Here is a 27,392-nt window from a genome sequence, read left to right as displayed (position 1 = left end):
GAAAAGGAGGTGAAACTTTTCAATAACTTTTTTTTTTCATACAACAGATTATTAAGCGCCAGCTTTACGCCCTTATGTTGGGATTGAGCAAATAGGGTGAGTCAAATTATTTATTTTTATAACTTAAATTGATCTAACAGACTAAAGCAAAGTACTAATGGCAAAAAAAGTATAGCGTTAACAGACCTCCGGAAAATGTAAAGTTTGAGAATAACACTATTGTATTTTAACTGAATTGTAATAGGTTTTTTTTGTGCTACACCCTTTTCACCAGCAGGGAAAATGTTTATACTATAAGGCTGATGCAGAGTGGGATGTATGCCAGTTTGTGTAGCGTTTCTTGCTTGAAATTGCTCTGCTCAAGCCCAGAAAGTGTGCGTATCATGATCATCATCACCATTTATTTATATAGCGCCACTGATTCCGCAGCGCTGTACAGAGAACTCACTTATATCAGTCCCTGCCCCATTGGAGCTTACAGTCTAAATTCCCTAACATACACACACACAGACAGAGAGAGAGAGAGACTAGGGTCAAATTTTTGATAGCAACCAATTAACCTACTAGTATGTTTTTGGAGTGTGGTAGGAAACCGGACCACCCGGAGGAAACCCACTGTTATGCACGTTTTGTCGCTATCCAATAACGATTGTCGAATCTCGATTTGTGTTTCCAACGCACAAATATTTATTCTCAAAAAGTAGCAGAATAATTCAAGCGAAATAATAATAAGTACAGCCGTTACTTATCGCAGGCGCTCTGGATCCAGTGAACAGTCATTCAGGTCTGAAGTCTGTGGTCAAGATGACTGAACACTACATGAAAAGCTTTTGCTTATATGCAAAAAGAAATACAGTAAAACAATGCAGATGGTATGGCTTGCTTCTATTGGTCCAGGCTTCAGGAAGGTCCAGGGGGTTGCATATCATTGGCTAGTTCAAACTAAAGAATCCAAAGGTGGGTGTCATCTCTCCAGGGGTTTATTCCCTAACATCAATAACTAGTGTATGCAATGTGCGATCTATTCGCCGAAAGCACCGGACAGCTGCTGATGTAAAGGGGGTTAATATGATACCACACATGACACATTTCCTTTAACCTGTACCATATGTATTACTAATATGCATATAACTTATAATTTTACACATAAACACTACTATATTCTGACATAAATAACTATGTGTTGCGACTATCATTAATGTGTGCTATTTACAAGGATGTGTGAAGGTGTAAATGCGTATAAACAGCTATTGCCACGTGTTACGCCGTAGCGTGCAATACGCATCTTTTCAGACAAAGACAACCAAGTTTGCTCGATATTAATTGAAATGACTTTATCCAATTTGCTGACTTCAACACCACGCAAACACAGGGAGAACATACAAACTCCGCACAGATAAGGCCATGGTCGGGAATTGAACTCATGACCCCAGCGCTGTGAGGCAGAAGTGCTAACCACTTCATCACCGTGCTGCGCATATGTATGTATATATGCATCCATGCAGATAAGTCATTCTGCCACTTATGATAGCCTGTGCTTGGAGAGATGGGACGGGGGCATTCTAAGGTAGGCTAAATACAGTAAGAGTGTGTACATACAATTGTAAATGTATGCAGACCTATATACACAGAGAAAGAAACATTGTTTGCGGGTGGTCAGGGGTGTAAATAGCGGATAATGATGATGACAGTCTCTGAACTGCTTATAATTGGCTACTTGCAATTGCACGCTGAATCTGATTGGTTCTTTCTTCATCAGCCGGACATTTATTATTCTTATATTATTATGTGTAAGCAAAAAATGATTTGCTTGTTTTACATGAGAAAAGGATTTGTTTCTGATTACAGGGGTTAAATTAACTCTTATAGTAGATGCATTTGTTGCGCATGGATGCAAATGGGGGGTATGTGTCTGTGAGATGTGCCTGGCATAAACCGGGTGCGCATGCTACCTCTTAACATGTACATGTCTCAACATATGGGTGTAAATATGGAAATATGCAATTTTTACATCCAGCCTTTTTTAAAAGTCAATTTTACCCATTTTGCTGCCAACTTGGCCTCAGCCAAAAGGTGTAAAATAAAAGGGTAACTTAAGAAAGAGAAAGAAAAAAGTGTTCATATCAAAACAAACATATCCATTAATTTACAGTCATGGCCAAAAGTTTTAAGATTGACACAAATATTGGTTTTCACAGAGTTTGCTGCTTCAGTGTTTTTAGACCTTTTAGTCAGATGTTGCTATGGTATACTGAAGTAACATTACAAAAATTTCATAAGTGTCAAAGACTTTTATTGACGATTAAATTAAGTTTATGCAAAGAGTCAATATTTGCAGTGTTGATCCTTCTTTTTTAAGATCTCTGCAATTCACCCTGGCATGTTGTCAATCAACTTCTGCGCCACAGACTGATGGCCGCCCATTCTTGCCTAAACTAGTCTGTCTGTCTGTCTATGTCTGTGTGTGTGTGTGTGTGTCTATAGTAGGGAATTTAGACTGTAAGCTCCAATGGGGCAGGGACTGATGTGAATGAGTTCTCTGTACAGCGCTGCAGAATTAGTGGCGCTATATAAATAAATGATGATGATGATGATGATGATGATGAATCAATGCTTGGATTTTGTCAGAATTTGTGGGTTTTTGTTTGTCCACCTGCCTCTTGAGGATTGACCACAAGTTCTCAATGAGATTAAGGTCTGGTTAGTTTCCTGGCCATAGACCCAAAATTTCAATGTTTTGATCCCAGAGCCACTTAATTATCACTTTTGCCTTATGGCAAGGTGCTCCATCATGCTGGAAAAGGCATTGTTAGTCACCAAACTGTTCTTGGATGGTTGGGAGAAGTTGCTCTTGGAGGATGTTTTGGTACCATTCTTTATTCATGGCTGTGTGTGAGGGAGCCCACTCCCTTGGTTGGGAAGCAATCCCACACATGTATGGTCTCAGGATGCTTTACTGTTGGCATGACACAGGACTGATGGTAGCGCTCACCTTTCCTTCTCCGGACAAGCATATTTCCAATGCCCCAAAAAATTTGAAAGTGAATTCATCAGAAAAAAATGACTTTACCCCAGTCCTCAGCTGTACCTTTTGCAGAATATCAGTCTGTCCCTAATGTTTTTCCTGGAGAGAAGTGACTTCTTTGTTGGCTTTCTTGACACCAGGCCATCCTCCAAAAGTTTTTGCCTCACTGTGCATGCAGATACACTCACACCTGCCTGCTGCCATTCCTGAGCAAACTCCGCACTAGTGGGAGTGAGCTTACTCACAAATCTAGCACAATTTGGTCCATTGTCCTTCTCTTGACTCTTTGGAGAATCGTCCTACTAAAAATGACTGAAGATTAAGGGAAATCAGAGAGGAGTCTGGATTGTTATACTCATCTGTGCAAATTCCTGTTTCTCCTGCAATCTTCATGTCTGTTCCGTACACTCATCAGAATGAGTCAATGCATATCAAGGCCTTGAGATTAACTCTACATGAGAAACAATGCCACTGCTCTCTGGGGCTCTGTGTAACGATTGGAAATAACCTCTAAAGCTTAAGCTGGGTACACACTGAAGAATTGTTCAGACCGACGTGCTATCTCAAACGATTGTACCTACGACTGAGGGTCCAATCAGTCTGACGATTCATGCATACACACTGACACGATTTACCTTCAGATCTGTGCTCTTCATCTGGTCCTCTGGTCCGGAGAATGACAGCACAATATTCATTCATTCACTACTGTCACATTGTCACACTGATTAAAACCACCTTGTTATAACTATACACATATCCTAACGAATTTCGTTAGCTTCTGTGACTCTAAAACGAAATATTCTGTCTTGGAACAAACAAATGAATTATTCCTTCAACAGCACTCACTACATTTATTCACTCTGACATTCAGTGCTAACATCGGCTGAAAAGAGCCAGACTCTGTAAGCTCTATGGAGATTGTCAGCATGAGTACATACACACTACATGATCGTTAGGTGATGGATCGGAAAAAATTGAACGGTACGACCAACCAAATGAGGCGATAATCGTCTATTTGGGCAGACTTTTGACCATCGTGTCACTACACACACTAACCCGACTTTCGAACAAGCCGGCTGGTTGAGCCTATTATTGTACAAAAACCCTGTAGTGTGTACCCAGCTTTAGATAGCAATAGTCAGGTTGCAGTTGTAAGTTTAAGCCTCTGGAGTGTATACCTCCTAGCAGTCTGGAGACCCTAGTGCTGGGTCACATGAATATTCATCACAGGGATGGAAACATAAGGTGCTGGTCTTACTGGGTTGATTGCACTGGGTGTGATACATATGTTCGACAGTTACATGATCAACATTTATATGGTAAGTCAACAATAATAACATATCATCATGGTATCATCATCATCATTATTTATTTGTATGGCTCCGCACAATTCAGCTCCGGACAGTCAGATTTACAAATCATACAAATGACACATAAAAACAGAACAAGTACATTTGAGGTCGATGAAGAGGTTCAGACATGTGACAGGGTATAAGGGGCCCTGCCCTTGAAAAGCCAAGACGGGACAATAGGGGTTAGAGAGATACAAAGTGGATGTGGGAAGAACATGCAAAAGGAATAGTATCAAGTGGGGTAGGACAGGCTATAATGAAGAGGTTGGTTTTGAGAGAATGCTTGAAGGTTGGGGGAGAGTTTGATCAGAAGAAGTAGAAGTTACAATATTGGAGCAACACAGGTAAAGTCATGGAGGCAGTAGAAAGAGGTGGTTATCACAGAGGTGAAGAGGTATAGGTCATAGGCAGATTGAAGAGGGTCAGCAGGAATGTATCTCATGATGACATTGAAGTCAGTGTGATAAGCCTGAGCAAGCGAGTGGATGTGTGGAATGAAGCTGAGGGCAGAGTCAAGGATTACACCAAAGCAGCAGGCTTGAGGAACAGAGGAGAGTGTGATTTTGTCAAGTTTGAGAGAGACTAGAGGAGGGGTAGTAACACTAGGAGCATGGAAAATGTTGAGCTCCACTTCGGGCATATTGTGCTTTAGTTAGTGTTAGTACATCCAGGTGTTGATGGCAGAGAGGCTGTTGGACACAGGTTAAAAGTGAAGGAGAGAAGTTAGGGGCGGAAAGCTAAATTTGTGTGTCATCTGCATAGAGATGATAGTGGAAGCCGATGAACACATTAGTTCACCGACAGAAGAGATATAAAGAGAATAAAGCAGAGAGCTGAGAACAGAGCTTTAAGGGACTGCAACGGATCATGTGGAGTCCTGCATGCTTCAGTAGTAGAAACACTGTAAGAGCGATCAGAGAGGTTAGAGGTGATCTAGGAGAGAAGAGTGGTGCGACGACCCAGGGAGTGAAGGGTGTTGAGGAGAAGTGGGTGGTTGACTGTATCAAAAACAACACAGATATCAAGGAGTAGAGAGAGAAGTGACCAGTATCTTTTAGAACCCTTGATGTGACCCTTGTTGAAGGGGGTATTTATTGCAAAAAATATATACTTTTATTAAATTTATTCACCCACTTTTCCTGTGAATATATAATCGTAAGCCATTTGTTGATGTGAGCATTAATAAACAAAGAGTCAATTGTCATAAACAGTGCGTTGTTTTTGCAGCTCATATTTTCTCCATGTGTTTAAAAGTGTTATCTATACAATATCAGATATTTTCAGAGGGTTTTTTTTTTCCACGAAAGACATTAAAAGACATTACCACACCATGGGTTTGTACGATTTACCTATAGTTTAATTCCTGGAGCCATGCCCCCAAAGGGGAGGTTTATGCCCTTTCAGATTCAGAAACCAGAGCCTTAAGAGTATTAAAGTGTTTATCAGACCATCCACTAGTTCAGGATTCTTTTTTGTGTACAAGAATGACAGTAATGTCCCAACATGGCTATGGTTATTGGGATCTAAATAATATCACTGTTAAGAATATATACCCTCTTCCCTTAATATCAGAACTATTTGACCAAATAAAAGGGACCACTATGTCATCCTGGTGTTTACAGAAAGTTTTCAGAGTAGGCGGTCAGTATACATTTCTAGAGACAGGTGAGAGGCATTGTTCAGTAAGAAGATAGGTCAATACAAGTAAGTAGGAAACCGATCAATTGTATCAGACTCTGTGACTCCACAGGTAAGCAAACACTACTGCAAAACTAGATCACAGGTTAGAATTCCCATGGGACAGTCACTGTACATATCCTAAAGCACCACAACACGTATTGCCTACTTCTTTTGCAGGAGTAGATATGATTAAGTAGAACATCCTATGGACAGTGGTGCACAATGTTCTCTAAGCTTAACCTCTAAACATGATACCCAGTGGCCATCTTGGTTTATAAATAGGCATACGAATGCCCATGACCAATTTATGACCAGGGTGGTTTACACCTTCATAACCAGAAATCATTTCATAGTTTTGCCGTGTGTCTTTTAAACTGAGATTAACTTTAGGCAGAATAGCAAAGCATTTTATTTAGAACATTGGAGCAGAAACAGGTTATCTGGCACTGTAACCTGCAGTGCCGGTCTTCTTGGGCAGGTGTGGTCTTTTTACACAAGTCAGTCACTAATTAATAAACCTGTCCTTCTGATATATCTAAAACATTTACTGTTGTGGCGCTGCTGACTTGCTTCCCTAAAAATCATCTTTAGCTGTTATGATGCTCTTTGGTGCCGTCAGACACATGTAAGATAGTGTTGCTCGTTTGAAGCCATCACTGACCCTACAAAGATATTTCTAACGTATAACCTTGCAGAGAAAATTGGTGCAAATGCTGATCAGCACTGCTCATAACAAAGGTAGCACAAAATTACAGTCATAAATATATGGAGAGGCCATGGGCAAATGCCTAGGTCAACAGAAAGGCAAGGTCAGCAGATCAGGCATCGCAATACATAACATCATGCTTGCAAGTGGGTCATAGACATGCAGAACTAGACACACGGATGTTAAATACTGCCAGGAAAAAACATTTTTAGTAGTTGGTGGTATTTTATTTAAGTGACTATTTGAGTGTCACTATGGTTTTAAGCTAAATGACTCTATTTGGATGTAATGCGGATATGGGGAAATGAGGTTCTTGCAGTTCCATAGGTATTCAGCGCCAAGCACATCGACATTACTGTCCACTAGCCACCATGAGCATTGCCCAGCAGTAGGACTGGTCCAATAGGCTGGACCATAATCCTTCACTTTACCACCTTACATTTCCTAAAATATAATACAACCCGGTATTGTCTTGTATTCCCTATAACTTTGAGCACAAGAATGTAATGGCCAATTGTAATGTGATGTTATACCAAACAAATGATAGAGCATGTTCTGGTCTGGTCACTGTCTGTCATCTATTTCCTACAGTGATCGAAAGCCTAATAAATAAATGAAAACCAATTTTAAAAATGTAAAAAAAACAACTATACATAGCTAAGTTAAAGAAGTGTAACTAACACATCACATCTTAGAGAACACCGGCAGCAATGCTTATGTGCGGGAAGTCTCAGTCTACCTGGACCCTGCTTTTGCTGTATTACCATAGTCTTACACTTTCACCGCAGCCGGCCATCAGTCAGATCAAACATCTAACTTGTGCAGGGTGCAGCAATTTTATTTATAGCATAAACACACAAACACACATGCAAGAACACGAGTAAATGGAAACAACTTGTATAATTATTTCTGAATCACAATATTTATTATATATTGCAACATATCAGAATTATTTCACATTTTTAGAGTCTTTCTCACTGTACATGTATAGCCAAGGCTAGACGAAGCACAGTTAAACATAACGGTATAATATAGGCGCACCTATCTAACTCCAAAGGCATTACCATATCAAAGTTGTTACCCGGAACACATGCTGTTAACAGATATAATTGCATATATGAAATTAGTTGCTATATTTAATGAACATAACGCCATCATTCAACAAAAAGGAATCAACGCTCCCCCAGATATTAATAAACAGAGAAGACTGCACTTCTGAGAGATCTAATGCAAAGTGATCAGAAGTGTCACACTTTTGTTACAATGAATCATGTTTTAAATCAGGTATTGTTAATTGCTCACTGTCCCTTGTCTTATTGACTGTGAGTGACAGCAGGGAAAGCTGACAGTCACCGATCCTGGCACCGTATATCTGAACTATCTCACTATCTGACCACCTGGTACTCGACTACTGCAAATGGTCCCACTGCTTCCATTAACAATTTTTTCTGGTAATGCCATTAGCTTGGACAGTTGTATGCCTAACTTATATAGGTTCTCATTTCAGGGTCCTGCCTTTTTCTGTGGGCCATGCATTTGTAAATTAAGAGATTAAGTAGGTGCTCAACACTGTTGAGGTTTGCAAGGTACAGTTAAACATATATCAAAATATATCATAGATATATATATATATAAAAGTTCATCCAAAGCGTTCCAAACTCAATACCAAATATAAAATTTGCATCAACTATATACACAGGCTGAATAACATTTACAGAGCTGTAATAATATGTACACAGTACAGAGTACAGTCTGCAGTAGGCTGGCGGGGTTACATTTGAAACCAATTCTGCTCTTCCAAATGTCTTATCTTCTAGTTTCCTATCCAATGCAAATGCACAGTGACCCATAGCAACCAATCAGCAATTGGCTTTTATCGATCTGTAATTGGAAATGTAGTTCTCCCTGTGTTCACGTGGTTCCCTCCGGGTGCTCCGCTTTCCCCTCACTGTCCACAAAATACAGTGGTAGATTAAGTGGCTTTGTATGAAGTTAACCCTAGTGTGTGCTTAAGATCATTTAAACCTTAAGTTCCGCTGGGACCAATGTTAATGATTAAAACATTCTGTGTAAATCTCTGCATAATATCTTGATGCTAGATATAAATCTAGCGCTGGTTAGCAATTGAAAGAAACCGTCTGATTGGTTGTTGTGGGCTACTACAGATATGCCCTTAGTACATATTCCCCATTCTCTGCTCTCTAATCACCTACCTCTCTACCTTGCTAGAATTATCCTATTTACAATAATACCAGCTTCAATCATTGCTGATTTGTAATAAGAATAAACAAACTCGTTACAAAATAGATTGTTTGCTTCAAGTAATAGTAGTATTAGTATTATTAGTGCTACAATAGGTGGCTCTGAAGATATGATGCCCTCCTTATAATACTTACACCTCACATAAGGCAATACAGACAGACAGACTAGGCCTCTTAATGTTCACCAATCACCTGCACAAAAAGGAGGCCGGAAATTTGTAGACTGAGCCAACATTCTTGAGGATGCCGCCTATCACTTCAGTAGGGACCAGTGACAGCACTGAGGCACGAAAGAATTATGAGTTGCATTCACATGGTAATTGTTTTAGTCTTCATAATCACTGTGCCAGAGTATGTAGAAAACAATTGCTCTTTGGTTTTAAGATGTCCCACTCATCACCTCTATTCACATTAAAATCTAGTTGCGTCATCGCCATTTAATACAAATTCATGGCCAAAGACATACCTATTAACACAAAAACAGGTTATAGTTTGATCATTTCCTGATGCACCCACCAACTTGCATTACAAGATAAATAATCTTTTTTATCATACATTCCATAAATATAAAAAGATAGGTCCATCTTGAATATTTGTTATGAATGAAAGAAAGAACCTCCTTACACTCATCCTACAAGGCAGTGAGGTCCATAGTTTTTATCCTACAAGGCAGTGAGGTCCATAGTCTTTATCCTACAAGGCAGTGAGGTCCAGAGTCTTCACTTGACCTTTATTGTCACTAGCCGGGGATTCATCAGTCAGATCGACAACGTTTGTGTGACATTCCAGTGCCTGGGGTTTGTCGATAGATAGTTCTTCATCCTCTTTATTTTGACAACATTTACAGCACTTACACTTCTTGCAGCAGCAGCAACAGTAGCGGCCACAAAACAGAGAGGCGACGGACATCCAGGAGTCCCAGGGCTTGAGAGAATGCATCCACTTGGGAAGGAAGTTCCAGGTCTTCAGAAAATCTGGCAGCACCCTGGGGTATTTTGATTGCAATATATTGATGACAATAGCAACAACTATGACAAACACAATAGGGACGGCAACGCCCACCAGCACCTGCCATCCGGCGACTGACAAACCAAACACCAACAGGGGCAGCAAGAAGAAGCACAGGATCAAGTAAACAACAGCGAACCAGCGGTATTTGGCTGTCTTGTCTCCCAGGCCTTTAGCCAGTCGTATAGGCAATCTCATGTAGGGGATGGGATACCAAATAATTATCCCAGAAATATTGAAGAAAAAGTGGCATAACGCAATCTGCAAAGAAATATAATAACATGATATTATAACTGAAAGACAGACAAACAATGGGAACATTTATAAGCTATACAACCTACAGTTCAATATCCAACCAAGCCACTAAAAAAGTATAAAAGACTTTTGGGGACTTTGGCAAAAGGGCACAGTGGTTAGCATTGCTGCCTCACAGCACTGGGGTCTTGGGTTCGATTCCCACAAAGGCCCTATCTCTGTGCACTGTATGTTCTGTGTGGGTTTCCATCGGGCAATCCGGTTTCCTCACAAAAAGTTCCAAAACATACTGGTAGGTTAATGGCTGCTGACTTAAATGGACACTAGAGTGTCTGTGAGTGTGTATATGTGTGTATGTGTGGTAGGGAATTTAGACTGTAAGCTCCAATGCAACAGGGACTGATGTTAAAGATTCCACAGAACACAACTGAGCGCGGCCAAGATGGCTGCCTCACCTTCTGCAAAAATGTGCTTTGCGGTCCCTTGGGGAAAAGGCACTATATAAATATTTGTTATTATTATTAATATTATTAACATGGCTGGTCTTTGAGTCAATGCTTTACCCACTGGGGTTTTTAGAGAACAAGATGGGTTGTGCTGCCCCAGAATATCAACTTACAGATAGTTCTTTATTGTTTGAGTGCACGATTGAATGCTCTGTCCAGCATGTGAAGAAATATATAGACTGAAGTAATGAGAGGTGTTATGGACATTTGTAAGTTACACTTCATTTAGGACAACTGAAAAAATAGAAAATTTTGGGCACTATTTTCTACCTTTCTTTAATAGATGGAAAGACTACATTTAAAAGGAAAATAATAATTTCATATAGCAAACTGTGCATCAGGCTTGTTAACGCTTAGCCTCTCCATAACACACAAACAAAAATTGCATCTTACAACCCCAACCCAGAAACCCAATTTTTACAGCAAAATAATATTCTCAGTGGAATATATAAGTTAATTTTGTTTTTCTAAGTCACAAGCTACAAACGATGTATTTAAGAGAAGGTATTTTACGTATTCAATGCAAAACAAAAAAACGCACAGGGTTTATCACACGTACCTGCACTGAGTTTTGCAAGGTCTCCCCAGGACTGGCTAAAGCAGCCAACAGAGCAGTTGTTGTTGTTCCAATGTTAGACCCAAGTGTTAGCGGATAAGCTCGCTCTATGCTGATCACTCCGATGCCTGGAAGGACACAAGAGCCGAGATATTATAATAGATTACAGAAATGAGCTAAGGATTTCTGCAAGACTTTCATCAATCCTACCGATGAGTGGAGTGATGGCAGATGTGAATACGGAACTGCTCTGCACGATAAATGTCATCCCAGCACCAACCAGCATTGCCAAGTATCCGGTCAACCATGAGAATGGGAAGGGAAAGTCTGTATGAGGACAACAAATCACATATGTCAAAATTATGGGGCCAGAGAATACAAGTCTAAATTAAGATAAACAAGAGATTGCAGAGTATATACACCTCATACTCCAAAAACATACTAGTAGGTTAATTGGCTGCTAGCAAAGTTGACCCTAGTCTCTCTCTCTCTTTGTGTGTGTATGTTAGGGAATTAAGAGGGCAGGGACTGATGTGAGTGAGTTCTCTGTACAGCGCTGTGGAATCAGTGGCGCTATATAAATAAATGGTGATGATGATGATCATACTAAATCCATAAAGCCCTGTTTTAACCTTTTCACCCCAAAGAGCCATCCTCTTCTTCCTCATCAACAAAAACTACATAGCCTCAACCTCCAAATCCTCTCATCCGTATAAAAGAAATAAAAGTATTCTACCCGTATTTAAAAATTCTAATTAATTGATTTTTTTATATTTCCATACACATCTATCTAGTAAGGGCAGGAAATGACAGTGATGGAGACCCCGGCACTGGAATGGATGCACAAGTTGGGAGACCAGATGGCGTCCACCTACAGTCTGACCTAAAACCACTAGTAATAAGTACCGGTGTTGATGATCTTCTTGATGACGACAGACACTTGTCCTTTCAGCATGGAGTTCAGAAGCTTCACAATCAGAATCAAACATGCGCACAACACAAAGAGCGACAGTGCCAAGAGGATAAGTCCCACTGCCAGATCTGGGAGATTAGTGTTGGCAAATAAGTGTGAGCCTGGGAAATAAAGTAAAAAAAATAAAAAGAGTAATGCATTTCTCATTTCCACAAAAGTGAATGTTTTATATCTTAATTGTTTCAATTTGGAGTAAACAGAACTTCATAAACCTTGTGATCCGGAAATGACAGTGCAATTAATGCTTAGAACAATACAAATTGTTCCGCTTGTACTGAATGGCAGATTCTCATTGCAGCACTTCAGGGTAGAGATATTATAAGATTAAGTTCTAAACACTATAATTCACACAAGGATCATCTTACAAGAAACATTGGTTTGATGTGGTTCCAGATAACGATGTCACAATATATGACATCAAAGATTGATATATGATAAGTACTTACAGCTAACTTTCACTGACTGATAGACCTCTGTCCAGGTCACATTATTTTCATCTGTCCAGCAGATTTTGTTAATAGTACAATTCTCTGGCCCTGGTACAGTATCATTTATCCAGTCCTGTAAAACAGAAATACATGTGTATACAGAGTGCTTTTTATGACTTCTTAAATACTGGTTACATTTGTACTGTGACTCTATGGAGGTAATTTAGAAGAGCAAAGTGGCTGCTTCTCAGCACATATTATCTTTGGACTCACTAGGATAATTTATCGAACTATCTAAAAAGGAAAAGTGGAGGTGTCCCCAGAGCAACCAATCAGATTCTAGCCATCATTTATCTAGTACATTCTTGAAATGTGATAGCTCGAATGTGATTGGTTGCTGTGCATAACACCTCCACTTTGCTTTATAGTACGTTTGATAACTCTACCTGTCGTGTGCCTTGGTTTAGGCAAATATATTTAGATTTCAACCAGACCAAACAGGTTTTTAAAATGGCTGGATTGGTGGAAGGGCAAACATTTACATAGTCCGGGGCGCTCTATATTTGTGATCTTCCTCGTATATATTGGAAACCAGCATAAACTGTCTAGAACTGGGACTGGTTGAGGATTTGGGGTACGGTGCCTATTTATTAATTGATTACTTGTTATACTTTTTCATTACACTGTACACGGGTGATATTTTATTGTAGGTAGAAAGTCCACTACCCCACTGAATGGGTCCCATTGAAAGCATAGACCAGCAGAGAAGTACTTTACTAGAGCACTCTGAACAGCATAATAAAAAGCTTCACACACGCACAAAAATTACACATGTAATAAGGTTCCAATTTTTCCTCACTCTCACGATATATTTAAGACTAAACAATATTTAAGGAGACAATTTGACAACTTTATTCCACTTGGTGCTATGAACGGGGTAGGAGGTTGGACTGTGATGCGACATATGGTATGCACCTCCTATAGACTTTCCGTTTCTCCGCAAGGCGCACAGGAGACCTAGACCTTGATTTGCACTGGTCGGACCATTGTGGCGCACTGGTAAAAAATCAAAGTGTGGTGCACGAGTGAAAAATGAAGCCCTATGTGTACTGGATAACTCTGATGAGAAGATAGCAGGGGCAAACGCAGGATTTGTAGATTTCCACATCACGCCGTCAGTGGGCGTGATCAGCATGCATGGGGGCGTGGCTATAATATTAGACAGTGCTTGGCTGCTCTCCAACTCCTCCTATCCCCATTATATACATGGGCAATGCTGAGTGCACTACTGTTAGGTGCACGCAGCTCTCCCTTTTCAAGCAGAGCCGTGTGAAGCGGGGGCAGGGTCCAGCCCAGTGTCGGACTGGCCCGCCGGGGGACCGGTCTATCCCCCGGTAGGCCCCAACCCTGATCGCTCCCCCTTCGTTGGTGGGGGAGCGAGTAACTGAAGAAAAAAAAAACAAAAAAAAACTTGCGTGTCTGCGGCGCTGGCTCCGTGCGCACTGAATGCCGGGCGTGACGTCATCACGCCCGACATTCAGTGAGGAGCGCCGCAGACAGAAGACAGAAGACAGAAGAGAATAAAGAATCAGATAGAAAAGGTAAGTGAGGGAATGGAAGAAAGAAGAGAGCATGAAGGCAGAGCGTGAAGGCAGAGCGTGAAGGGAGAGCGTGAAGGGAGAGCATGAAGGGGGAGCATGATGGCAGAACATGAAGGGGGAGCATGATGGCAGAGCATGAAGGGGGAGCATGAAGGGGGAGCATGATGGCAGAGCATGAAGGGGGAGCATGATGGCAGAGCATGAAGGGGGAGCATGAAGGCAGAGCATGAAGGGGGAGCATGAAGGCAGAGTGGAGGGGGAGCATGATGGCAGAGTATGAAGGCAGAATGAAGGGGGAGCATGAAGGCAGAGCATGAAGACAGAGTGGAGGGGTAGCATGAAGGGGGAGCATGAAGGGGGAGCATGAAGGGGGAGCATGAAGGCAGAGTATGATGGCAGAGTGGAGGGGGAGCATGAAGGCAGAGCATGAAGGCAGAGTGGAGGGGGAGCATGATGGCAGAGCATGAAGGGGGAGCATGATGTGAGAGCATGATGGCAGAGTGAAGGGGGAGCATGATGGCAGAGTGGAGGGGGAGCATGATGGCAGAGCATGAAGGGGGAGCATGATGGGAGAGCATGAAGGCAGAGTGAAGGGGGAGCATGATGGCAGAGTGGAGGGGGAGCGTGAAGGGGGAGCATGAAGGGGGAGCATGATGGCAGAGCATGAAGGGGGAGCATGAAGGCAGAGCATGAAGGGGGAGCATGAAGGCAGAGTGGAGGGGGAGCATGATGGCAGAGTATGAAGGCAGAATGAAGGGGGAGCATGAAGGCAGAGCATGAAGACAGAGTGGAGGGGTAGCATGAAGGGGGAGCATGAAGGGGGAGCATGAAGGGGGAGCATGAAGGCAGAGTATGATGGCAGAGTGGAGGGGGAGCATGAAGGCAGAGCATGAAGGCAGAGTGGAGGGGGAGCATGATGGCAGAGCATGAAGGGGGAGCATGATGTGAGAGCATGATGGCAGAGTGAAGGGGGAGCATGATGGCAGAGTGGAGGGGGAGCATGATGGCAGAGCATGAAGGGGGAGCATGATGGGAGAGCATGAAGGCAGAGTGAAGGGGGAGCATGATGGCAGAGTGGAGGGGGAGCGTGAAGGGGGAGCATGAAGGGGGAGCATGATGGCAGAGTGAAGGGGGAGCATGATGGCAGAGTGGAGGGGGAGCATGATGGCAGAGTGGAGGGGGAGCATGATGGCAGAGTGGAGGGGGAGCATGATGGCAGAGTGGAGGGGGAGCATGAAGGCAGAGTGGAGGGGGAGCATGAAGGCAGAGTGGAGGGGGAGCATGAAGGCAGAGTGGAGGGGGAGCATGAAGGCAGAGTGGAGGGGGAGCATGAAGGCAGAGTGGAGGGGGAGCATGAAGGCAGAGTGAAGGGGGAGCATGATGGCAGAGTTAAGGGGGGCCAGGAGAAGGGGGAAACAAAAGCAGCATGACACAGGGTGATGAAGGGGGGGCAAAAACAGCATGGAGGGCGCAGTCTGATCATAAGGAGGCCCAGCATGGTGATTAAGGGGCACAGTAATGTGTGTGTGATGGCACAGCGGGCTTGTGGCAATGTAAAGTGTGTGTGGTAGGTGGTAGCTAAATAATGGGTGCTATTTTCTTTGTAGGGTGAAGGTGGGGCAATTTAATTTAAGATGGGGTGGTTTGGGGGCTTTTAATTAAATGTGAATATGAATTATTTAATGGCAGTGACGGTTGCGGGAAATAGGTATATTTATTATACGTATTATACATAAATGCGATTTATTGCAGGGGCTGTCTGGGGGGAGGGAAATAGGTTTATTAAATGGGAATACTATAACTTTAATGTTGGGGCTGGAGGAAGGCCTAAGTATTAATTGTTGGTCCTATTGATTTAATGCCAGGGCTGGTTGGAATCTTCTAAATGTACCCATTATTTTTTCCAAATAGGGCCCTCAACATTCCAAGATCCAGACAAGCAGCAACTAAAGAAACCAGCAGCTGCAGGTGGTAAAAGTGACAACAACAGGTAGGACAGTCTGTCAAAAATTCTGAGTCTAGTGCAGGCTTGGCTAACCTGTGGCACTCCAGGTGTTGTGAAACTACAAGTCTCAGCACACCCTTCCAGCAATAAGCTGCTATATATTGGCAAAGCATGCTGGGGCTTGTAGTTTCACAACACCTGGAGTGCCACAGGTTAGCCAAGCCTGGTCTAGTGGGACAATCCCGATTTATGGTGACTGTTCTGTCCAATCTAAGGGGCAGGTCAGACTGTGTACTCTTTATACACACACTGCATTCTTTATATACTACACTATGGTGCTAGCTGTCCTTCGTGGGCTGACCACTCCCCCTCTAGCGTCTAGTCTCGCCTCTATGATGACTGGCCACACCCCCTCTGGTGGGCCCCTAGCATTGCAGTTCCCCGGTGGGCCCTTCATGCCCCAGTCCGACACTGGTCCAGCCACCTCTATTATACAGTGCCCCAGGCTTGGAGGGGGGGGGGGGGGTTCCAGGCACTAGAACCCCCCCCTTGGTTTGGCTAGGAATAGTGTATGTTTGCCAATAATAATAACAAAAGTTATGTAAAGGTGATACCTATAATAAAATACATTGCATGCTATAAGGCTATAAAGATCTCTCATCTTTAAATTACATTTGCTATTTTCTTTGCAAAAACACTCCAATCTCTGATAGAAGTCTTTAGAACAACACAGTACAGATGTAGTCAGCATTTCAGTAATCTAGATTAAGTTGCTTTAGACCCTTGAGAGTTTGCAATGATTTCCACGGAAGTTAACTATTAAAGGTACTCAATCAGTTTTGATATTTATATTTGCAAACGTCATCAATGTTTCAGCTACGATGGTATCAACCTCTGTTCCATAATGATGAAACCCCCAATGATGACTTACCTTATACCCACAGTCCGTCTTGATCAGACTCTTGTTTTGAGCTGCTGGATTTCCGTTTGCGATCTCCTGTATGACCTTTTTATCGAGCTGCAACACACAAACGTCATTTAATTTCAGATGTTTTTTGTTTTTTTTATTTTGAATAGTGGATTGGAAGTTTGAGTATGAGGACAAATCCTACATTTGTGTACACACCTGAATAATTCCTTTGGTAAGAGGCTCTGTGATAACTTTTAGCATGTCTGGGGCGTCCTCCCCCGACTTTATATTGAAAGACGAGACGATAGCGCTGGTGAGGTGGAACAGATATCCTGATGCTATTTCAATGGGCAGCAGAATGAGCACAGAGAGCCAGTTGAAGAAATCATGGACTGTGGCTCCTGCAAACGCCCTGGAAGGTGCACGTGCTTATTAGTCGTGAGAACCACAGGTCGTTAAGACTAATAATTCATTCATGTATAATTGAGAACAAAATTTACACTCAACCACACCAGACTTCAAAAAAAGTCCGACATCTCTAAATTTAAAATCCATTATGTTAATGAGCTTTAACAAAAAAGGAGAAAAAACTAAAGCTGTCAGCAATGTAACATTATTCTTATGACAGTTTTATAGTTTTTAGTATGAAAACACAGCTAAATGACAGAGCCCTTTATTTTCCATGTCTGTATCCCTACATTTTAATTAAAATGTACAGGACTAAATTACACCAGTAACAGCAAAGTACTGTGCACGCTCCATAAGTTTGCCATCTTCTTAGCAGAGGACATAAGAGCAAATACTGCACCTTCTGAATTCATTCCGGTCTCCAGACTGCATCAGAGCCACAATGGTGTTAGTGACCGATGTGCCAATGTTGGCTCCCATGATTATGGGAATGGCCGTACTGACTGTGAGAACTGTCAAAACACGAAAACAATCACAAGCACAACATTAATATTATGCTGTCATCTCCAGAACAAATCAGGAACTTGAACTTTGATGCCTTGTTATTGTGCTATGTAACATTATTGTTCACATACAGAGAACATCCAAACCAAATAACTTTACAAAATAACTGATAGACAACATAAGCTTCTATATAGATTACATTAAAGATGTACACGGTTCACCGTACACAACTATACAGATTGCCCATCTCAAGATCGCAAATTATTATTATTATTATTTATTAATTGATGTAACATAAAAACCACTGGACAAATTTTAAACTGTCTTTAGCGCACATTATAAGTATGGTATACAGAGCTGGCATACACATCACCCCAGTTTCTCAAACTATAGCAGATAGTTAGCTGGATATTGTACAAGGAATACTCACGTCCAGATGACACCATGCTGACCACAATAGAAGATGATGTACTTGAGCTCTGTACAAGCACAGTCACCAGGACCCCGATCACGAGCCCAGCAACGGGATTAGACAGCACAGAGTGATTCTTGAAAATATCTCCTGCGGCTTTTCCTATAGGAGAGTTAAAATTAGTTTAAAAGCAAAGCAAATTCCACCTTAATTTCTATTACTTTCCTACCATAACATGCCATTGGCTTATGCTGTGGTTGTTTTCTACAGTATTATTTATTATAAATGAATTAATTTAATATAATGATACTGTAGTGTAAATTATAGTGTTATCATTATAATCCCGGAGGAGAGGTCATGTGGCGAGTGCAAGAGGGGGCATGGCACGTCATTTCATAGCGCAGGGTGGGGCTAGATGACATGAGTCGCATCATTAAGCCCTGCCTCCACAAACACCCGGGAGGATGCCTACTCTTCCGGGAATCCGGGAGGACTCCCTGAAATTTGGGAACCTCCTGGAAATTCCGGGAGAGTAGGCAAGTATGATTACAATCAGAGAAGCATTGATATCTGCATTAATCAAACTGTTAAGCATCACCTCTCCACTAGGAACTATACTACAAATTCTTATCCTCACAATGTACATCGAGGGGTTTTACCACTATTGTTTAACCGTATTCTATAGTGAAATATGTTGAAATTTTAAAGAAGTATATGAAAAAAAATAACACCCTGTGTAAATTATGGGCTATTAGAACTCTGCAAGAGCTTCTCTGACACTATAAAGACATGACGTTCAAGCCAATTATTTTCATTAAGGGCACTACATGGTGACTGCCGACACCTAAATCACCTTTAAAAAGCCATATCTAACTTCTTATATTACATAATGGCTCCAATTGAATACTAAAATGATGACACCAGAATTAAGCAGTCATAATTGATGACATCAGTGCTCAGTTTATATGAACAGTATTTACACACTTATTGCACATTGAGTATTATAATAAGAAGCCAATGGTTATAGCATACACTTACCACCTACTAACTGGAAGGCAGAGCTTAACACATCCAAGGAACACACAAAGAAGTACAACAGCACCACCAAGAGGACAAACTTTGTTATTGACTTCAGCACAGATATGACACGTTGTTTTGTGTTCATTTCTGAAAAACAAAAAATAGCTTTCAGGCTATAAGTAGTAATATATAATATATGAATATATGTCCAAGTCTGGATTACAGGCATTTCCTAAGCAAGAAAAAAATAATTACACCCACCTGACCACTTTGGTCCTGTACTCTTCAGTTCTGGCATGTCCCATGGGTCAAACTCCTTTTCCTCAGGTAGGTCTTTGCAGAGTGACACGGTGGAGTAAGATGGCGGCAGTGAGTCTGTGCCGGGTGTACTATAGTCTGCGAGCAGAGACAAACATACAATAAGTACGTGCCATGCATAGAGGCACTTTATCACAGCTCACTCTATAATACTTGCCAGGTGGTAGCTCCTCATTCATATTAGGAGAAAATGTAGGCTGCTTGGAAACATCTTCCAGAGCTTCTGGGATATGGTTCGGGAATTCTGGGAAGGGAGCCATTTTCTGTAAATCGAGAGAAATAGAAATGTTGATGTGAGTTTAACCACCAGCGTTTATATTCCTTTCCCAAAGGTGAGTCCCAGCTAACCAGCACCTTATTACAAGAGGACCCATTCACCGTCAAGAGCTATGCAGTTAGGTGACAGATAACTCATCACGTTTTATGGTAGAAAATTATCTCTGATGTCGGCTTAGACCGGCCACTAAAGTTAGCAGGAAATCCACAATGAACTGGGAAACTGGTTGAATTAAAACATGCAAAGTGCCTTAGGAGGCATTTCATGTGGTTTGCTTGTTTCAACCACGACAAAAACAAGATTTTGATGCGGAATTCCACCCTAACAATTACTCCAACGAAAAATTATATATACCAAAACCAAAACCGCCCTTGCGTGTTTTGGTTTTGGATCCCAATTTTTTCTCTAAAATCCCTATTTTTTTTTTTTGCTAAAATCACATAATAAGGCTCTTTTTTTGTTCCTTCATTATTATTAAACTCAATAAAATTAATTTCCAGTCAATTTTTTGTCAAGTGACAAGAACACTGCTAACCCTCCTGTTTCTGTATGAGCAATGGTACTGAGCAATGTCCCTGGAGACTGGAGAGTGACAAGAACACTGCTACCCCTGTTTCTGTGTGAGCAGTGGCGCTAGATCTCCTGGGGAGGGAGATACTTATGGAATCCAAAACCCGCGAGATCCGACAACGCAACAATGATGTTTTGCCTCGATTCAGAGCTGAGGACGCGCAAAAGTACAGAGCTGGCTCGCGAGTCTACCCGGATCCCCTAAGTTCGGGTGGGTTAGTTTTTCTGAAAAACGAGCCCGAACATCTCTAATTACCAGAGCTGTTTTAACACAAGAGCACGCTGGCCTATGAGCATAGGGGCCCCATAGGCTTGTCAGCTTTTCATTATATTATTCCGGGTGATTTATTCAGAACCTTCAAACCCTCTTCATTAAAACATTTAGGTGGACTAATCACCTGAGTATCAGCGGTTATCTGTACATGTGATGTTGCCGTTGCGAATACATATTTTGACCTTAACGAAAACAACGTACACATACTAATTGTACATAAGTGGGTGAGTGGTTGTAAGTGGTTGTAGGGCTGATTTGCCCGGGGGCCTATAATGCTGTTAAGATGGTCCTGATGCCCACTGCCCTCTGCTGTAGCTTTATCAGCTCAGGATATAGCTCTGGTGCTGGATACTCAGTTTAGGAGAAGGCTACGTTGGGTTTTATTTATTTATTTCAACTAGTAAAAGATATGTTCTGATAAACATACATCAGTTTCACCTGAGCTTTGTGAGCCACAACAGACACACAGAGAGGCACTTGTAAAGATGCGGGGCTACTTTAAATAGGCTGTATCTCCAGCAGGCATGTTACACTTACGTGTACACACCCTACTGTATATAACTAGCTAGGTGCACACTCACACACCGCGCCTCCATGCACACAAAGTACACTTAACTCTAAATCTGGCTCCATGTTAGTGCACAGGTGTAGTGCAGCAAGAGCAGTAATTACTCCCAACTCTATCTCAGACCCCAGATGTATATTCTTGCAGTCACTGCGAGGAGCACTGCTAACCCACTTAATGAACAGAGAGATATCAGGGACAGTGTGGGAGAAAACAAAGTCTTTTGATTATATAATTTAGTATATTTTAGATATTGTGCTCCACGTTACACATCTTTTAAGTACATATGCTGTGCATTACATGCCTAACGGAGGAGATTTCTGTAAAATCTCCTCCGTTTAGGCTAATACGGCTCAGCACCGCAGCCCCTATAGATTACTATGCGGACTGCGATGTTCTGCAATGCATCGAGCTTTGATAAGCTTCACATTGTACGGACAGGTAACATCATCTCAGGATGGAGTTACCTGTCATTTCCTATGGGGTCCTAAAGAAGCCTCTCTGGCTTCGCAGAATCCGATACAAGGTTAGCGCACAGTACTTCCTCCAGTCACCAGTAGCGCTAAGCTGCCGGTAAATAGGAAAAAAAGACCTCAGCATAGGGGTCACTTCGGCGGGGCTCCCAGAGAAGCCCCAGCATGATGCACCTTAGCGGTGGCTAAGTGGTTAGCACTTCTGCCTCACAGCATTGGGATCATGAGTTCAATTCCCGACCATGGCCTTATCTGTGTGGTGTTTGCCTGGGTTTCCTCCGGGTGCTCCGGTTTCCTCCCACACTCCAAAAATATACTAGTAGGTTAATTGGCTGCTATCAAAATTGACCCTAGTCTCTCTCTGTCTGTCTGTCTGTGTGTATGTATGTTAGGGAATTTAGACTGTAAGCCCCAATGGGGCAGGGACTGATGTGAATGAGTTCTCTGTACAGCGCTGCGGAATTAGTGGCGCTATATAAATAATGATGATGATTAAATATGCATCGCTACGGTTTGCAGCGATGCATAGACCCCTTAATGTGTTAGCTATGCCCACAATCCTGGGTGCAGGTTCAGCGTACTTTACTTCCCTCCCCACCCCTCCTCCTTCCCTTCTTCTAATTTCTAAGTATTCTGTAATTCTTTTATACCTCTCTGCCCAATGTACCAGTTCTTATCCGGGTTGATAATTTAACTGCACTTTGTTTTTATTGCCCTGTTTGCCTGTTTCGCCCTCTACAGCGCTGTGGACTTTTGTGGCACCTTATATAGAAAAGATAATAAATAAATAATGTATATAATACAGCACATATTACAACATACTCTGCCTTTTTTTTCTAATCACTATATATCTCTATAAAATGAAGAATTATAATACAGCAAATTTCCGAAAGGCAAATGTTTTTCTCTATACCATATTTTCTAATTACATTTAAGTAAAATATATATATCATCATCAGCTATTTATATAGCGCCACTAATTCTACAGCACTGTACAGAGAACTCACTCACATCAGTCCCTGCCCCATTGGAGCTTGCAATCTAAATTCGCTACCACACACACACACACACACAGACACACACAGACACACACACACTTTGGCGTGTGGGAGGAAACCGGAGCACCCGGAGGGAACCCACGCAAACATATATGCATATAGTTACTGGGATAAGTTCTATTGCAAGGGTGGTAACAGTATGGAAACAATGGCAAGACACATCTATGCAGGCCTATAATGATCACATTCTGTAATCAATGTTTTAATTACAGACTGTACCATCTCCAACAACACAATCTTCCTTAACCTGTCAGGCAAGTTATAAATAATTACCTAATATAAAAACTCAATTTCACACAAGATATATTCATTGCACCTTACAGTGCAACGTGGGAAAATACATCTAATGTAGGAAATAGAACCCAGATAACTCAGGACATAGAAAAATTAGCCCTGTAGTTTTTGCACTTCAGCGGATAGTCAACTACAACTCTCAGCTTTGGATGGTGAGAAATTGAGAAGGAAGTTGCATATATTAGTCCAGATGTGATGTTCGGGTGTGGGTGTTAGGGAGTGCCACAGAAAGTAAGTGCTGTAAAAAAATTATGTATATCTCCAAATAATGCCATTACCCCAAGCGCAACAAGTAGAAGAATAAATTGTAAGCAGTTTGTTGTGCACTTATGCACATTGCTTGGTTTTCAGCGCTTTTGAATATTATTGTGTTTTGACCTATGAGCAGTGCCCGATGTGGAAATATAGCAGTGGCAGTATAGAGAATGTGAGTGAATGGAATTTGATAGCTTTACAGTTAGGACAGTGGGAGAAGCGGTAGTCTGGCGTACCACCGTACACTAGCCCACTTTGACCACGGTCTATGAGTGATTGAAAACATTTTGATCTCGGATATCACTGCTTTTATATTTTTTATATATTTATTATTTATTGTTACTGGTCTTCCATTACACTGCCTCTACAATTAGTTATTATGCTAACTGCTACAATTATTCATAATATTATATGTATTATGAGCTTTATTGTATTTATTTATATTTATTATAGTACTATTGTGTTTTGCTTTGTTATGTTTTGGTATTATTGTATTGGATATAATTACTTGTCAGCTGCATGCTTGATGTGTTGTATCGTTCTTTAGTTTTAAAATATTTTATTTATTTTTATTGTAACATCTAACTTTTTAATAATTGCTCTTATTTTATGTATTGCACTTAATCAGCTGTTAATTAATTACTCCGATTTTAAACTTAAATAGCAGTTTATTTCGGTGTTTTGTGTATAGCCCTTGATGAAGACTCAAACGACTCTTGGATATTCTGTTCTATCTACTGTTAGGTAATGTAGAGAAAGTGAAAAATTCTGTTGTGGCAGACATAGCTGCTAACAAGACATCTGCTTATTGATTAAAGCTAGTGACTAGTGATAGATCATGGACTTTTACTGAAATATGGCAGTGTGCAATGTGATTATACTTAAAAAATTTCGATGTAAATAGAGCTTTTCTGGCATACAAGAAACATTTAGACAGTACAGTACACCTTCCTCTGCACCAAACTATACTGAGGTGCTGCAGTTACCATGTTTGTCACCAATGTACATGGGTTTAATAAATAAGATAGAGGCATTATCAGGGGAGCAGCCGCTTGCACTCATATTATTAAAATGAGAAAACAAGGTAGAGAGGGCTCATTTTTTAGGGGCATTAATAACTTTGCGGAGGTGAGCACAGTCCATACAAATACTTGGTCCGGTCTTGTCTCTATATTTATAATGGGATGCAATTTGCACAGTCCTATGGCTGAGAAGCGCATTTCGTAGGAGCAATGAAAAAGGTCTTCAAACACGCACAAGTACCACATGGAATAAAGGCAGTATAGATGCACCTTACACCTGATTAATTTAAGCCGCAGATGAGCATAAACTGGACAATATGTTAGAAGAAATACGGTAATGTTTTATTTAATAAAAGTGCTGGTTATAAAATAGTCCGAACTGATGTGACGCTGACACTTCTGCACAGTGCGACTCTTCATACTTTTCAGCCTCCCTGCAGACTTAGACACACTTCTACGTTGTGTCGGCATCACTAAAGAGTGGAGGGTAATGGTGCACTGGGCTAAATTAGTCATTTGTTGTGTGCATCATAAATGAGGTCCTCTGATCGGTCCAGCCCATTTTGTGGGCTGGACCAATATTCATGAGAATGCAGACAATTGATTCACTAGAGAGACATCTCTAAGGTACTTGTGTCTCAATAATGTCACAGTTTCCAAACAAAATAATCAGAGCTATAAGAAGAAATTTTAAAGATGCCCCCTAACCCTCAACTATAACCCAACTAACCTAAAATATTCATATCCCTGTGCCCCCACCCCCCCTTCAGCTTTGCAACCTAGGGGGCTGCCCTTCTCCCACAGCCTTAGTTATGGACCTGGAATTGAGAGAATGCATCTTATTTTTTCCGACAAAATAGCTTCCTCCACTGTGTGTAGATGACAGGTACTGAATCATCATCATCAACAGTTATTTATATAGCGCCAGCAAATTCCGTAGTGCTGTACAGTTGGGAACAATCGCAGTAAAAAAACAATACTGGGTAAGATATACAGACAGAGAGGTAAGAGGGCCCTGCTCACAAGCTTACACTCTATGAATACACCTTTTGTTTCTTAGGTATGAATTGCATCACTTTGACATGAACAGAGACAGGAGATTGCTCAGGTCATAAAACAACAGCCCATTCTTACTTTCAGGTCCCAAATAAGTAAAAGAGTGAAAACGTAAAACAAAGTAAGATCCCAACTTGTGCTGTTAAATTACAATCATCAGGAGTTTCAATTAGTTAAAAACGAGTACTGAGTGTTACAGGTTTTACGTGGAAAATAAGGGGACAATTCTAGGAACACTAGGTAGCCCAAGGCATGACTTATTATTACAAAAATAAAAATACAACCAGTGACCGAACTATCCAGATAACTGAACCATTTTCCGGACGTAGATCTCCCCAAACTGAACAGTACTGTGGGCTCTGTATGGCGCTTAATATATATATATTTCAAATAAAATGCAGCATAGCTCTTTAAGCCCATATCACCAAAGAAAAGCTGGGAAAGATGAGGAAACATAAGCACAATTCTCTGCAGCCCCTTCACCACTAAACTTCCAAGTACCTTTTCATCCATGCTTCTAGATGTAGACAAGTACTGGAAGGCAATTATTATTACAAGATTAAAAACAGCAAACATCAAACATGTCTAATCTCAAACAATTATACGTATAGATAACTCCTATTTTGGCAGACATTTGCTTTACTGATTTACTTTTCTTCCAGAAACTATTGTATTATTATTACAGTGTCTGTTTATTTTAAATCTACTGAATCAGTAATATAATTACCAGAAATCCATACAAATGTAATGAACAAACACGTTTATATTACCAGTAGTCTATTTTAACACTTGGTAAAGATTACTCTGGTAACACATAAACTGTTTGCACAAGTCTGTAAAGTGGTTTAGTAAACCTATTTAATCTCATTCATTATTTGCTCATTTGGCCTTTGAAAGGTACACAAGGAAATGCCTTTATATATTTGCAACTATTTCAGTAAAAAAAAAGAAGATAAACTGGTAAATTAGGCACAAACACAAAATAAAAACAACTTTGGGGTAACCAACAGGTCACATAGGTAACTTAAATCTACTGTGGCTTTTATCTAAGGCTCCAATGCACAGTAGGAATGTGGCACAGACAAGAGGACATTATTATAAGATAAAGCACCAGCTTGATATGAAAGGATATTTTTAAGCAATCAGTTAAACGTTGAAACTGTTTTATACTCTTGGTGAATTTGAAAACACAGTACATAAAGTGAGTTATAATTTAGTCGCATTACTATAGTCATACACCAACTGCACATCCCCAATGTATACACATGCTTCACTGAAAGCTTTACAATAGGACAACCTGAGGAACGACTGGGAATAAATAATAAACTAGTGATTAGCTGTACTTATGTAAATTGTAAACATAATGTAAACTGAATATAATGTTAGAATACACAAAAAAGCATAATACTAAGACAGAGATACACATTTAATGAAACAGAGGTTATTTTATAATAGATAATCAGTTAAAGAAAATAGATACTTCATATGTTATTTCATTTGTATTAGTTTAAAATAAATATAAAAAAGCATTACTTTAGATATAAATAACATCCAACATACATATAAAGACTATAAATAATATATGACATACCAGATGATCCTGTGGAATAGGAGGCAGGGAGGGAAGTTGGAGGACTAGGATGCAGGGACCAGAGATCTCAGCACTTATATACAGGATGA

The 27,392-nt window shown here is 40.9% G+C and overlaps 1 protein-coding gene and 1 long non-coding RNA gene across 3 annotated transcripts; one reads left to right on the top strand and one right to left on the bottom strand.

Annotated features, from left to right (window-relative positions):
- LOC142137476 (uncharacterized) lies at window positions 1-12,451 on the top strand. Its single transcript, XR_012688001.1, has 2 exons — window positions 1-96; window positions 12,144-12,451. It is a non-coding gene; the product is annotated as an uncharacterized LOC142137476 (long non-coding RNA).
- SLC34A2 (solute carrier family 34 member 2) lies at window positions 7,667-27,392 on the bottom strand. Of its 2 annotated transcripts, XM_075194750.1 has the most exons (14): window positions 27,304-27,392; window positions 26,214-26,246; window positions 20,026-20,131; window positions 19,812-19,946; window positions 19,569-19,697; window positions 18,549-18,692; window positions 18,015-18,126; window positions 17,423-17,618; window positions 17,228-17,314; window positions 12,769-12,883; window positions 12,256-12,423; window positions 11,560-11,676; window positions 11,353-11,477; window positions 7,667-10,293 (listed from the first exon to the last, which is right to left on the bottom strand). In XM_075194750.1, the coding sequence occupies exons 2-14, from the start codon at window positions 26,223-26,225 to the stop codon at window positions 9,718-9,720; spliced, it is 2,022 nt and encodes a 673-aa protein (XP_075050851.1). In that variant the 5' UTR covers window positions 26,226-26,246; window positions 27,304-27,392; the 3' UTR covers window positions 7,667-9,717. The 2 variants fall into 2 exon arrangements, with proteins under 2 accessions (XP_075050851.1, XP_075050852.1); XM_075194751.1 differs by lacking the exon at window positions 26,214-26,246.

The sequence above is a fragment of the Mixophyes fleayi genome, chromosome 1 (assembly GCF_038048845.1).
Source record: "Mixophyes fleayi isolate aMixFle1 chromosome 1, aMixFle1.hap1, whole genome shotgun sequence".
Taxonomy (NCBI): domain Eukaryota; kingdom Metazoa; phylum Chordata; class Amphibia; order Anura; family Limnodynastidae; genus Mixophyes; species Mixophyes fleayi.
The sequence above is the reverse complement of the archived record's forward strand: the minus strand, read 5'-3'. Positions and strand labels throughout refer to the sequence as shown.

Excerpts from the sequence above, each read along its gene's own strand:
- SLC34A2 (XM_075194750.1), bottom strand. Across the intron at positions 17,315-17,422 it reads TTACCAAAGGAATTATTCAG|CTCGATAAAAAGGTCATACA; the intron begins GTGTGTACACAA and ends TGTGTGTTGCAG. Across the intron at positions 10,294-11,352 it reads CCTTGCAAAACTCAGTGCAG|ATTGCGTTATGCCACTTTTT; the intron begins GTACGTGTGATA and ends ATTTCTTTGCAG.